This window comes from Achroia grisella, unplaced genomic scaffold (genome assembly GCF_030625045.1).
Source record: "Achroia grisella isolate CSIRO2021 unplaced genomic scaffold, CSIRO_AGI_Agris_v1 utg4408, whole genome shotgun sequence".
Taxonomy (NCBI): domain Eukaryota; kingdom Metazoa; phylum Arthropoda; class Insecta; order Lepidoptera; family Pyralidae; genus Achroia; species Achroia grisella.
This window is the reverse complement of record NW_026712858.1, coordinates 219,763-233,992: the sequence shown is the minus strand read 5'-3', so window position 1 is coordinate 233,992 and position 14,230 is coordinate 219,763. Positions and strand designations below refer to the sequence as shown.

Genomic DNA, 14,230 nt, shown 5'->3' with positions numbered 1-14,230 from the left:
AAAGGAGGCTTTGAAGACACGAAACTCGAGGTAGTTAATGATTTACTCGACCCTCGATTGATCCTAAGACGCTTAGAACAATTAGCCTGCCTATGCCCGGGTAGGCCACACGAAAAACATTTAAAATCGCCGCTACTTCTTTTTCGTGTCGAATCCGTGGTCTGGTTATTCTGGGTACTATTGAACGTAACCGAACGCGAGGCAGAACTTTTTGAAGTACCTACCGGCTTAACATAAATCGAAAAAAAATCTATTAAATCATTCGGCATTAGTTTCGCATTAGTTGCCGACGCTCGTATATTGGAATCACTGATACCGCGTATAATTATTGCCGAAATCAACTCATCACTGCGAGAGACACTCGTAATCATTCCAATGGTTACAGGATTTAGCACGATCGACTTCCGCACACCAATCATCAAAATTATTGATTTGGATCGAAATTTGAAATATAAAAATGTTGACCCGACCTACCCGCATAGTTAATGGAACGTATCGCGTTCACAATGCGATCGGTTACAGACGGATATTCCGGCGTCGATCGCGGGTGTCTCGAATTGCGTTCCGAATCGCGGGATGGCGATCTAATTCTAGAATGCGGATGTGGATTACGATCACAAGACGGCGTCACGAGCCAATCCCGTGAGTGTATACGATCACGAGGAGGAGACATATACCTATCCCGTGATCGCGACATGCGTCTATTTGGTGGATATAACGTACGCGTAGACTGCGTTGGCGAGGGGCGACGTGCGCGCGAACATGCTGGCCCAGACAGTGAACTATGTCGTCGCGGTGGTGACCTATCTCGGCTCTTATTTCGTACCGGCACGGATGGAGGCCTGATCTGTTCTTCCAATGCCCTAAGACGAGCCATCAAAGCTTCCATTTCAGACGATCGATCACGGTGCCTACTACGACGATCGTTATTATCGCGGCTATCACGGTCACAATACACGCTACGATTATCGCGGTGGCTCACGTTACGGTCATGTCCGTGATCTGACATTCTAATTTGTCTACCAAGATTCGAGCGATTCAAGAGTGTGCGGTCTACAAAGAGAGGCCAGGCTCTGCCTGGCCTCTCTTTTGGGTATCAAACCCCGCCCCCCTCTCCCCCAGACGAATACAATTGTGCCTAGGGCGCAACAGCGGCGCGGCAAGCCCTCCGCGAAACCGCGCACATTTGTCGCCCAGGCCCCCCCTCCCGTTATTACGGTCGAGGAAGCCACAGACGCCAACCTAATGGCGCCGGCAAATGAACCGACGCAACGCGGCGTCGGAGCCGGCACCAAGAAGCGTCGCCGCCGTAGGCGTGGTAAGAAGAGGACCGGGGATGCGCCAGTATTGGCATCGACGCCGGTCCCTTCCCACCGCATCCCGGAGGCGGACAACGCGCCTTCCGCCCCACCCGCATCCACGGTACAAACAAGGGGCCCGCGAGCTGCGCCGCGCCGCCGCCAGGCGGCGCTACCGGCACAAACAGTGCCGACAGCAGCCGCCGTTTCGCAAGCGGTGGACGCGCGAAATGCGCCCCCCGCACCCTCCGTGACGCGACCGGCACGTAGAGTGCCTGCACCCGCGCCCAACACACAAGCACCCGTCAACAGAGCCAGGCAGGCAGAGGGGTATCAAACCCCGCCCCCTCTCCCCCAGACGAATACAATTGTGCCTAGGGCGCAACAGCGGCGCGGCAAGCCCTCCGCGAAACCGCGCACATTTGTCGCCCAGGCCCCCCTCCCGTTATTACGGTCGAGGAAGCCACAGACGCCAACCTAATGGCGCCGGCAAATGAACCGACACAACGCGGCGTCGGAGCCGGCACCAAGAAGCGTCGCCGCCGTAGGCGTGGTAAGAAGAGGACCGGGGATGCGCCAGTATTGGCATCGACGCCGGTCCCTTCCCACCGCATCCCGGAGGCGGACAAAGCGCCTTCCGCCCCACCCGCATCCACGGTACAAACAAGGGGCCCGCGTGCTGCGCCGCGCCGCCGCCAGGCGGCGCTACCGGCACAAACAGTGCCGACAGCAGCCGCCGTTTCGCAAGCGGTGGACGCGCGAAATGCGCCCCCTGCACCCTCCGTGACGCGACCGGCACGTAGAGTGCCTGCGCCCGCGCCCAACACACAAGCGCCCGTCAACAGTGCATTAGATATGTTTATTAGCCTGTTGACGGAGCTGCTGCTCGCGCTCGCAGCCGGCGTGGACATAAAGTCGGCGGCGACAAAAGGATTGGCCAAAATAAACCAATACACGAATGGCCAGTAGCGAGCTACGCATCGTGTATTGGAACCCCGGGGGAGTGAGAGACAAGATCCAGGACCTCCGTCTCCTAGCTCACACCCAGGACGTACACATTATACTCCTGGGTGAAACGAAGCTGACAGAAAAGGAGACGTTGAGGGTGCCTAATTATCACGTGTACAGACGCGACGAAAGGTCACCGGCGGGCAAGGGGTACCGCGGCACAGCGGTACTAGTCCGCCGCGACGTAGTACACGTGGAATTAGAGCGCCCCGAGTTCCGCGTCATGCGCACCATAGGCGTGCGCATCAATGTCGACGGCGCGGAACTGAAGGTCCTGGCAGCGTATCGCCCCCCGGTGCCTGAATTTTGCCCCTCCGATATCCGGAACGTACTGGATGGGAGGAGCCCTACCCTGCTAATGGGCGACCTCAACGCGAAACACACGGCTTGGGGTTCCCGTCTTGTTTCGCGGGTAGGTCGAAGGCTCCTCCAGGATTCCCAAATCCACGGGTACGAGGTGTTGGGCCCTGCACACCCCACCCACGTACCCACGAACCCGAGACACAACCCAGACGTTCTGGATATAGCCCTGGTACAGGCTGTGCCCTGCCCGGTGACATTGGAGGTGCTGTACGACCTCGATACGCAGCACCTCCCTGTCCTAGCCACGCTTGACCTTTCCACCACCACCACCCACGACGAGACCGTCTAGGCGGCGGATGCGCGCAGACCTAGATCATCTGTACCTCGACGGCGACTTATCAATGCCCGAGGGTATAGAGGCCGCCTCCGTCTGCATGACGGAGCGCATCCGCACCGCCATGGCGGCGTCCACCACCACCATAAACGAGACTTCTCGCCGTCGTGAGGAGCTGCCATACCATCTGCGCGAAAAACTGGCGCGAAAGAGAGATCTCCGCCGCCTATGGGCTCGCACCCGCTGCCCGCGGGTCAAGCGTGAGCTCAACTGCCTGGCTGCGGAGCTGTCGGAAGGGATGCGGGACTGGCGTGGCTCCTCCTGGGAGGCCGTCATCTCCCGGGCGGACGAACACGCCACCACCCTGCACGCACTCAACCGACAGCTCACCAACGCACGACCCCCCGTCTGCCCGGTGCTAGACGAGACGGGCCGACGTTGTTACGCAGCTCAGGACCGGGCAGAAATCCTGGCACAGCATCTGGAGGGGCAATTTATGGCCAATCCCGTCGCCGCCGACGCACCACGCACTGTCGTCGAGCACCACGAGCGAGTCGTACGTCGCGTATGCGAGTTCCGTACCGCTCCGTCGCCGGACGTAAACGAGGTGAGCTTCGTTTCGCCCGGCGAGGTAAGGCGGCTCGTCAGCCGCCTGCCGAAGCGCAAAGCGCCCGGAGCGGACGGGATCAGCACCGCAGCGCTCGCACAGCTGCCCCGTAGAGCCCTAGTATGTCTAGTGAGGCTCTACAACGGCATACTCCGGACCGGCCACTTCCCCAACAGCTGGAAGTTGGGTAGAGTCATAGTCCTCCCGAAAGCCGGCAAGGACAAACGTCTGCCGGCAAGCTACCGGCCCATCACTCTGCTCTCGCACGTAGCAAAGTCGTTCGAGCGCCTTCTGCTCCGCCGCTTGAAACCGACCCTGTCGCCTCGCGACGAACAGTTCGGTTTCAGAGGCGGACACTCGACGACTTTGCAGCTGACGCGCGTGCTCCACCACATGGCTGTCGAGCACAACCGCGGCCACTACACGGTCGGCGTATTTCTCGATATAGAGAAGGCGTTCGACCGTGTGTGGCACGACGGTTTGGTGTCGAAATTGCTCGACACCAACACGCCGTCAGCATACGTGCGAGTAGTGGACGCTTTCCTCTCGGGCCGGAGCTTTTACGTTTCGGTCGAGAACTGTGACTCTACCACACGCCCAATCGCCGCCGGAGTCCCGCAGGGCAGCTGCATCTCGCCAGCGCTCTACGCGACGTACACAGACGACATCCCCACCTTGAGGGATGAGCTCCGAGAGGGAGAGAGGGATGTCGTCCTCGCTCTATTTGCCGACGACAGTGCCTTCCTCACGTCGTCTCGCCGAGCCTACGCAGCCGCCCGCAAAATGCAGCGGCTGTTGGACCTGCTCCCCGAGTGGCTGGATAAGTGGCGTACCACCGTTAACGTGGGTAAAACGGTGGCGCTGCTTACCCGCCCCGGGGGCAAATATCCGCCGCCCCTCCTATTGAGAGGCCAGCCCATCCAGTGGGAACGCACAGTGCGTTACCTAGGGGTGGAAATCGACCGGTCGCTGCGTATGACGCCGCAGGTGGACCGGGCCGTTACCCAAGCCAAGGCCGCGCGCGCTATGCTGCGACCGGTCTTGCAATCCAGGCTGCAGCTGCGGACGAAGGTAGGCATTTATAAGACCTACATTCGTTCGCGGCTCACATATGCCGCCCCCGCATGGTACGCACTGTGCTCGGCCTCACAGCGGCGGAGACTGCAGGTCCAACAGAACGCCGCCCTCCGTCTGTGCACAAATGCCGGACGGTACGTCCGTAATGACGTGATCGCCCGAGACCTCAAGGTCCCATCGGTGGAGCAGTTCGTCGTCCGGTTGACGCGCGCGATGTCCTTGCGCGCGGACAGCGGGCGCGAAGCGCACTTACGCGACCTCGCCCCTCTCCACGCGCGCCCACCGGACGCCACTCGCGCGCTCCCGCGCGACCTACTCTCCACCGAGTGATCACGTCATTTACGTGACGTGGCGGCGTTAAGCCGGCTCGGCGAGCGACTTAAACAGTCCTCCCACACGACTCCCTCAGCCGGCTGCTGGGAAGCAGCCGGCTTCCGGCCGGCCGGCAGGCCGGCCGGTAAACGAACGACGCTGGGGTGGCACACCCCAGCAGTACGCCCGGGCAAAGAGCATATGCTCGAGGCCCGCACCCGGCGGTCCGTAAGGACCAGCGGACGACCTCGACTGAAGATTCGAGCAATAACTTTTAAAAATTGAAACACTTCAAAATTAATATACAAAAGAACATTACGCACAAATCTCTAAAATACTACAGTACTACCAAGAATATAAACCGGGAAAAAAAATGACTCACCCTTAACAACGATAACGGCTCTAATCAGTGCACGTGCACGCGTTAAAAGAAAAGGAAGAAATAAAATTAAAGAAAACTAGGGTAGATGTAAATAAACGGTTAACAAAAACACAAAAAGAGAAAATTTTTTACATGTAAAATAAAATACGTGGGCAAATGATTCTATCCCACTTCTGATCTTGGAAATAAGACCAGAAGTGATGTTTTTAAAAAGAAATAATTACGGCTACATAAGGAAATTAAACATCTAAATTTAACTAATACGAATCAAAATGATAACTGCTTACATCGCTTATTTTATACTGCAAAAATAATTAACCACGAAAAGTAATTACAAACAGAAATAATTAACCTCCAATTCAAATCAAACAAAACAACACTATGAACTTAGAAATATTATAACCGATAGCTAAACTAGCAGAGTAACGACCTAACAGTCTAAATCACAAACTGAGAGTGTGTCGGTGCCGAGAAGGCATCGCCTTTTATAGGGTCTCCCCTCCACTCTTAATCTTCTTCCCAACAATATATATATATATATATCAGTACGGTTTGCGCACTCTATAAAGGAACACGTCTTATTCGTTTAAATATAAATTCAGTGAAAGTCAACCTTTTGAACATTTCGTAATAATTATTTATCTGCCTTGATTTTATTCGTTGTGGAAGATCTTATTGTTCTCTCTTTTTATATATTTATATATAATGATGAAGTGTACAGCGTGTAATGCCGAGTTCAATGATGGTGTTCAGTGTGGAGCATGTCGTAAACACTACGATTTTTCGTGTGCCAACATAACTGAGTCAGGCTACAGAAAGCTCGGCTCCGACAGGAGAGCAGCATGGAAATGCCAGTTCTGTAAATCCTCTTCTCCTGCTGTTCAGAAGACTAGTACTGCGGAACCGGTAACGTTGGACTCCATAATGAAAGAACTGCGAATTATGAAAACTCAACTTGCATCATTACCTACACTCGTTGAAGACGTTAAAATAATCAAAAATGAGATAACAGACTTAAGGGCCTGCTGTGAATTTAACAGTACAAAACTGGAAGACTTGGACGCACGTTTGTCAGTGGCCGAGAAAACAATATCAGACTTGGAGCGATTACAGGATTGTAATAGTGCTAACCTAAACTTAATCAACCTACTTAAAAATGAAATGGCGGCTAAGGACCAATGGAGCCGATTGAACAATGTGGAGATCAAAGGGATACCAATTAAAACAGGCGAAAACCTTTTCCGTATAGTCGATTTAATAAGTAACAAAATTAAATACGACCTTCCACGAACTCAGATCAATTACATATCCAGAGTACCGTCTTATAATTCCAAAGATAAATCTATAATTCTAGGATTTACTAACAGATATGTAAAAGAAGACTTTATAGCGGCTGCGAGAGCAATTAAGAGTATTTCAGCGAGTGATCTGGGATTTACCGGCTCACCCCAGCGTGTTTTTATTAACGATCATTTAACTCCGCAATCTAAAACATTACTAACGAAAGCTAAATCAGTGCTAAAAGAGAAAGGTTATAGTTACATATGGGTGAAGTTCTGTAAAATACACGTTCGCCAGAATGACACTTCTCGAATATTTATTGTCAACAATGAAAATGATTTAAACAAGCTTACCTAAACGAAAAACAAAAAGTTTGTAACATAACATATTTGGAATATTTTTCTAAATTCATAGTTAATACTTGCTCTGTAGTAATTCATTTATCTAGTGCTTACTTGCTTAAATGCATAATTCTAAATATAATTAATTTAATGTATAAAATTAAAATGTTTATAACTTCTGCTTTGCTTATCAGTTGCGAGTCTCGCTTTTGTTCTCATGTATTTCACTGCATAACCGGTCTACACTTATTTATTGTAAACATTTATGCAATTATAGCTTCTAATACAATCTTACACTTAGTTGCATGTTGCTTGCTTAGTCAATCACTTACAACATTTAGCGATTACACTATGGATCTCAACACTAATGGAATTGTGCCTGTTGTGCTCACGCTTAAGACTGCTTTGCTTTGGTATGACTGTCCACGGCTGCCACAACTTTTATTTAGCTTGCTCGTTTATATCCAATGGCGGCACGGGTGAAATAAATATTGTTTGAGATTTAAGTGGACTGTATCTAAATAATGACGGGTACGTGGATTGACACGATACACTGTTAGGTTGGTGATTGAGAACTGCTTGTGAGGATGGAACACAAAGAAAGACAGTTCTGGTAAGGAAGGAAAAACAGTACCTTTGAATTGTAGGTTGCAGTGCGGCGGCTATCGGTGTCTCCTGGTCCCAGCGACTTGCTTCACAACAATGGCACAAACACAATGGTCTTAAACACACTAGAGCGATGCGGTGGATTAAAATGTTTAGTAATTATCACGAATTACAAAAAACTTGATCTTAAGCGCGATCAAGGCGGGAATTCAATGTCAACTTCAGCGTTCAATTTAACAGTGACGCGCGAGCGCGATATGTCACTTTCGATACAAGCGAATCTTCTCGCTCGCACTTAAAACAAAGGTATGTGCGGGAATAGGAGAGGATAAAGGAATTAGTGTAGTGCCAATCCTTAGAAAATCAACGTTTCGTACCACGTTAAATTATTTATTTCAACAAACTATTACTAATAATTATTATATAATAATAAACAAAAATTTAATGTTATATGGCGCAACCATCCAAGCTACCCGCATTTTAGGAACATTATTGTTTTTCAAACTAGGTGATGTAGTTATGAGTTTATATTATCCGTATATATTCAATATATTATTATGTCTACACTACTTCATTTCAATTAATCTGATTTCTATGATGTTTATTTATTTTACTGTAAAAATTCGATACGTATAATACAAATGCGCATAACAAAATGACTATTTATTACCAGAACGTACGCGGCCTTAGATCCAAAACTACTACATTCTTTAGAAACATTTATACTCAATTGTACGACATCGTTGTCCTAACGGAGACATGGTTATTAGATGGCATAATGGATAGTGAATTATTTGATGACCGCTATGTTGTATGGCGTCGGGATAGGAATTATACACTGACGGAACAGTCGCGCGGGGGTGGTGTGCTAATTTGCCGATGATATATCGCTACACGCAGAGACCTATTCGCTACGCCTCAACTCTCATTCAATTCTACTGCGGGGGATCTATGGCTCATCTTTATCATTTAAGCAGCAATCAAATAAAATTCCATTACAATTGCATATTTGTGTATTATATTTGTGCAAACAAAACTTGGGTCTTTCTTTTTCACAGCAATTAGCAAACTATTTATTCAAATTAAATGATAATATATTATTAAAACCACACGATAAGTACTTGATCGTCGGCGACTTTAATCTTAGTGGCATTAGCTGGGTATGTGACCATGAAAATGGTAATGCATTCCGACCTACTAATTACAGTAGTCCCGATGAACTGTTACTCATAGATGAACTATATACTCACAACTTATCGCAATTTAATGGTATAACAAATAAATTTGGCCGGACTTTATAGATCTAGTTCTTTCGAATACAGATGTAATGGTATCGGAGTGTGACGAACCATTAGTACCATTAGACCCCCATCATAACGCTCTTCTTGTCTCTATAGATATTGTCGAATAATAAATTCTCAAGCCCGCTACAAGGATCAAGTATCTGTACAAAACAGGCAATTATGACTTCCTACTCCCCTAGATGATATTTTACGTTCTGAATTCTCAAATGTAGCCAAAAATTTTAATGTTGTGCATATTAATGCACAGAGTATTCCAGCTCACTTCCCAGACATGTTAGCATCCTTTGATGTTAATGATATCCAAGCAATACTTGTTTCTGAATCCTGGCTAAAGCCTTGTCTCCCTTCCTCTTGTTATACGCTCCCTGGATTTACACTTATACGAAATGATCGTATTGGTAAGGGTGGTGGTGGTGTTGCTATGTATCTCCGTACACAGATTCCCTACAAAATAATTTCCTCTTCCATTAGTACCAATCCCTCTAATGAAGCAGAATATCTCTTCATTGAGTTAATCCTTTCCCACTGTAAAATTCTTCTAGGCGTTTTCTACAGTCCTTCTCCTACTATAGACTACTTCCCCTCATTGGAAACTCTTCTGGAAAAGATTACACCATCCTACGTGCATACTATAGTCATGGGTGACTTCAACACCTGTCTCCTAAAAAATGACTATCGTGCCAATTGTCTCCGGTCAGTGACTAAGGCTTGTAACCTCACCATTTTATATATATATACGCACTACTTTCCCAGTTGCAAATATACTTGATATATATATATATATATATCATCTCCTATCACGTCGCGAGTCATGGGCAGCACACTGCAGATGCGTTTTCTTTTCACGACCTAATTTTCCTTTCATTTAAAATCCGCCCTCCCAAATACAGACATAAAATTATTATGCAGCGTAATTTTGGCGCTATCGACCTGGATTCCTTGCGTAGAGATACCCTGGCTGCTGATTGGGATTCCGTTTACAATGCGACTTCTGTAGACGAGCAGATTAATTTATTTAATAAAAAAATCACAGAGCTATATGACCTCCATGCTCCTGTTCGACCTGTTCGTGTAAAACACTTGCCTGCGCCTTGGTTAACGAAAGAAATAAAGGATATACAAGCCAAGAAAAACAAGGCTAGGGCAAAGTATAAATCCGATCCTGACAAATACCGTGACCAATATATAAAGGCTAGAAACTACTGTAATAAGGTGTGTAGAGAGGCACAACGTCGCCACATTCATACATCTGTTGAAAATAGTGATCCGGCTAAAGTCTGGAAATTTCTTAAATCTCTAGGGGTTGGTAAAAGTCACAGTTCCAATTCAAATTTTTCCAATATTGATATAGACCACCTTAATAGGCATTTCTGTTCTTCCGCTGTTTTTGACAACAACACTAAAACAAATACTTTAAATCTCCTTTCTACCATACCAACCCTTAATATTCCATGTTTCAATTTTAGTCCAGTTACCGATTGTGATGTTGAGAAGAGCTTACTATCAATACATTCTGATGCTTTAGGTACTGACGGCATTGGTCGTGCTATGGTCCTTCCTATCCTTGATGTGATCCTTCCAACAATGACCTTCATTTTCAATAACTCATTGTCTTCAAGTGTTTCCCTTCTATATGGAAAGATGCTGATATTATTCCTCTTCCAAAAAATGTAAACCTTCTTCCTTTTCTGATTACCGACCTATCTCCATACTTCCTTTCCTTTCAAAAGCCCTTGAAAGAATTGTTCATAATCAACTGAACAAATTCCTTTCCATAAATGACCTCCTAAACCCTTTCCAGTCAGGTTTTCGGGCTGGCCATAGTACGACTACCGCTCTACTTAAAATCACCGACGATATTAGATATGGTATGGAAAATTCGCAAGTGACAGTTTTGGCATTCCTAGATTTGAGTAATGCATTTAACACCGTTGATATCGATGTCCTATTGGCTCGCATGCGTTCAATCAACATATCTCCAACGGTAACTGACTGGTTTCATAATTACCTGTATGGGCGTCGGCAGCGTATACGCGTTGAGAATACCCATTCCTCGTGGTGTCAAACTTCTGCCGGCGTACCTCAGGGTGGCGTCTTATCTCCGCTTCTTTTTGCGTTATTTATTAACTCCATTACTATGCAACTTCATTCCTCCTACCACCTTTACGCAGATGACCTCCAGATCTATTCGCAATCTTCATTAGATGATATTGACATTGCCATAGATACGATTACTGCAGATCTGGAACTCATATCCAACTGGTGCAAAAACTTCGGTTTAACACTGAACGCCTCAAAAACACAGGCCATTATTATTGGTAGTCCACGGTATATTGGTAGAATCAATTGGTGCACCCTACCTCGAATAGTGTTAGATGGTACCTACATTGAATATAGTGATAGTGTTAAATACCTAGGCATTTACTTTGATAGGACATTGTCTTGGTCTGTTCAGATTGCTGAAGTTAGTCGCAAAATTTTTGCTGCCGCGGGATCACTCAGGAGGTTAGGCAACCTTTTGCCGGTCAGCACCAAAATTACGCTTGCGCATACCCTACTCCTTCCTATCCTTGATTACGCTGACATCTGCTATCTGGACCTCACCGAAGACCAATTAAACAAACTTGAGCGTCTTCAAAATTTCTGCATCAGGTTTATATTTGGACTACGCAAATATGACCACGTTTCACATTATCGTTCACAGCTCAAGTGGCTCCCTGTTCGCCTTCGCCGTGACTGGCATATACTCTCTCTTCTTTACTCCATTCTTTTTAATCCTGTTACTCCTAACTATCTTAAAGAAAGATTTTCATTTCTCGGAGAGGCACAAAACCATGGCTTGCGTAGTGCATCAAATCTCCTCCTTAAAACTCCTTCACATAGTTCCTCATTCTACAGTAAATCCTTCTCAGTCCATGCTGTTCGCCTTTGGAATTCTATACCTTACTCCATTCGTAGCGCACAGTCACTACCCATTTTAAGAGCTCGGTTAAATCCCATTACCTCTCCACTTAAATCTCCCTGTATTCCTTCTTGCTATGTGTTTTGTTTCTTTGCATATGACATTGTTGTTTTGTACTTGTATTTATATATTTATATGTGTATGTATATATTGCTTGTAATTTTTGTAAATTTATATTTTTATATCTATGTATGTATATATTTTATAAATAATGTGTGTTATTTTCTAATATTTATTGGTATTATTATCCTATCCCTATTATTACCTTTATATATATATTCTTCCATTCTATTCATGCGCCACCTACCACTTTTGTTATATTTTCTCTACCTAAAGGTTGTCTGGAAGAGATTGCTTCTAGCGATAAGACCGCCTTTTGTACTTCCATATCTCTTTTCTGTCTAATTCTCTTATGTATTAATTCGATTGGTGCAATAAAGAGTTTATAAATAAATAAATAAATATGACAAAATTAATAATTACTTATTGGAACTTGACTGGGCTACCGAGATATCGTCACGAACCTTCGAGGAAGCTGTGGATTTTTTCTATTCAATGGTGAAGGACCTTCGTAATAAGTATATTCCGTCTAAAATAGATACAAAAGGTTTTAGACCACCTTGGTTTACACAGTCTCTTATAAAATCAATCAAAGAAAAAAATAAATATTTTCGTAAGTTTAAGATATATCATAACCTATCTGATTTACATACGGACAATTTACTTAAGAAGCGTGTTAAGACCATAGAAGCAGAATATCACAAAAAATATTTAAACTCTGTTGAAAATTCTATTCGATATAATTCTAAATACTTCTGGTCATATATAAAATCATGCACCTCTTCCCAGTCCATTCCCAGTAGCATGAAATACGGTGATGTCACAGTACAAACAGGTGAAAATATATGTAATGCTTTCTCTTCTTACTTCCAATCTAACTTTCTTAGTCCGCAACTTCTCACTTCCTCTAATGAATTATTGCTATCTGACTCAACGACCACATCTGATATTATGTCCATCTATATTGATAATGACGAAGTCGAAAAACTTCTATCTAAACTAGATATCAACAAATCCCCAGGACCAGATGACATATCAGCCCACTTTCTTGTCTCTTGCTGCAAAAGTATATCCATCCCTATCGCTCTTTTGTTCAAACGTTCACTAGTTGAAAGCAAAGTGCCATCAATATGGAAATCAGCATTTATCACACCTGTACACAAAAAGGGCTCCAAAACTGATATCGCGAACTACAGACCCATTTCTAAGCTGTGCCACATCTCGAAAGTGTTCGAAAAAATAGTGTATGTCCAACTATATTCTGCAATAGAAATGTCATTAAACATCTTTCAACATGGTTTCTTAAAGGGGCGATCCACAGTTTCCAATTTAGTGCTTCTAAACGAATATCTCACAGATGCTATGGATGGTGGGCACCAGGTTGATGTTATATATACCGACTATAGCAAATGCTTTGATCGTATAGACCATAATATTCTGCTGCATAAGCTCCAACTTATCGGTATCCGAGGTGATCTCTTTCGATGGATGACTTCGTATATTACGTATATTATCGCTCTCAAGCCGTTGTAGTAGATAATTACGAGTACATATCCAGTTGGATACTCACACCTAGCAGGGTCCCTCAAGGTTCCCTGCTCGGGCCGTTAGTATTTGCTATTTTTGTTCATGATATCGGCAACTGTTTTCATTGCTCCCAATTACTGTGCTTTGCAGATGATATGAAAGTATTTATGACAATATCGTCACCAAGTGATATGTATCGCCTTCAGTCAGATCTCGAGCGCCTCAACAATTATTGCAATTTGAACAATTTAGATCTTAACCCAAATGAATGTTTTATGGTCACATACACTCGGAAATTTAAATTTATTGAAACGCGGTACGCACACTACGGTGCGCACACTACGGGGTAAGGAGCTTCAGAAAAAAATATCAATGAAGGACTTGGGTGTTACACATGATTCAAAATTACTCTTCGACAACCACATTGATAACATTGTTACGAAAGCTACACAAGCACTCGGTTTTCTTATGCGTAACTCAAGTCTTTTTCAGCAAGCCAAAACCTTAAAAATATTATACTGCACGTTGGTTAGAAGTAAATTGGAATACGCTTCGCAGATTTGGAATTCTAGATACAAAACCTACATACTACGTCTCGAAAATATCCAAAAGAAATTTATTCGTTTTTTAGCCTACATATTACGAGATCCGTATGATTCATCTAGGTATCTTGAGTTTTGTAAAAAACACCACCTTCTGCCTCTTGAGAAGCGTAGGGAAATCGCGGATATTACATATCTCATGAGAATAGCCTCTGGTGCTGTCGACTGCCCGAATCTCCTGGGTAAATTATCCATTAATGTACCACGAGTATCAACAAGGCACAAT

At 45.4% G+C, this 14,230-nt stretch overlaps 1 protein-coding gene across 1 annotated transcript; it reads left to right on the top strand.

The window, feature by feature from the left end:
* The first annotated feature begins 6,029 nt into the window (after positions 1-6,029).
* LOC131844946 (uncharacterized) lies at positions 6,030-6,959 on the top strand. The gene has a single exon (XM_059193941.1). It carries the CDS (start codon positions 6,030-6,032, stop codon positions 6,957-6,959), a length of 930 nt encoding a protein of 309 aa, XP_059049924.1.
* Positions 6,960-14,230: the final 7,271 nt, after the last annotated feature.

Coding starts and splice junctions, on each gene's coding strand:
- LOC131844946 (XM_059193941.1), top strand. CDS start 6,030: ATGAAGTGTACAGCGTGTAATGCCGAGTTCAATGATGGTGTTCAGTGT.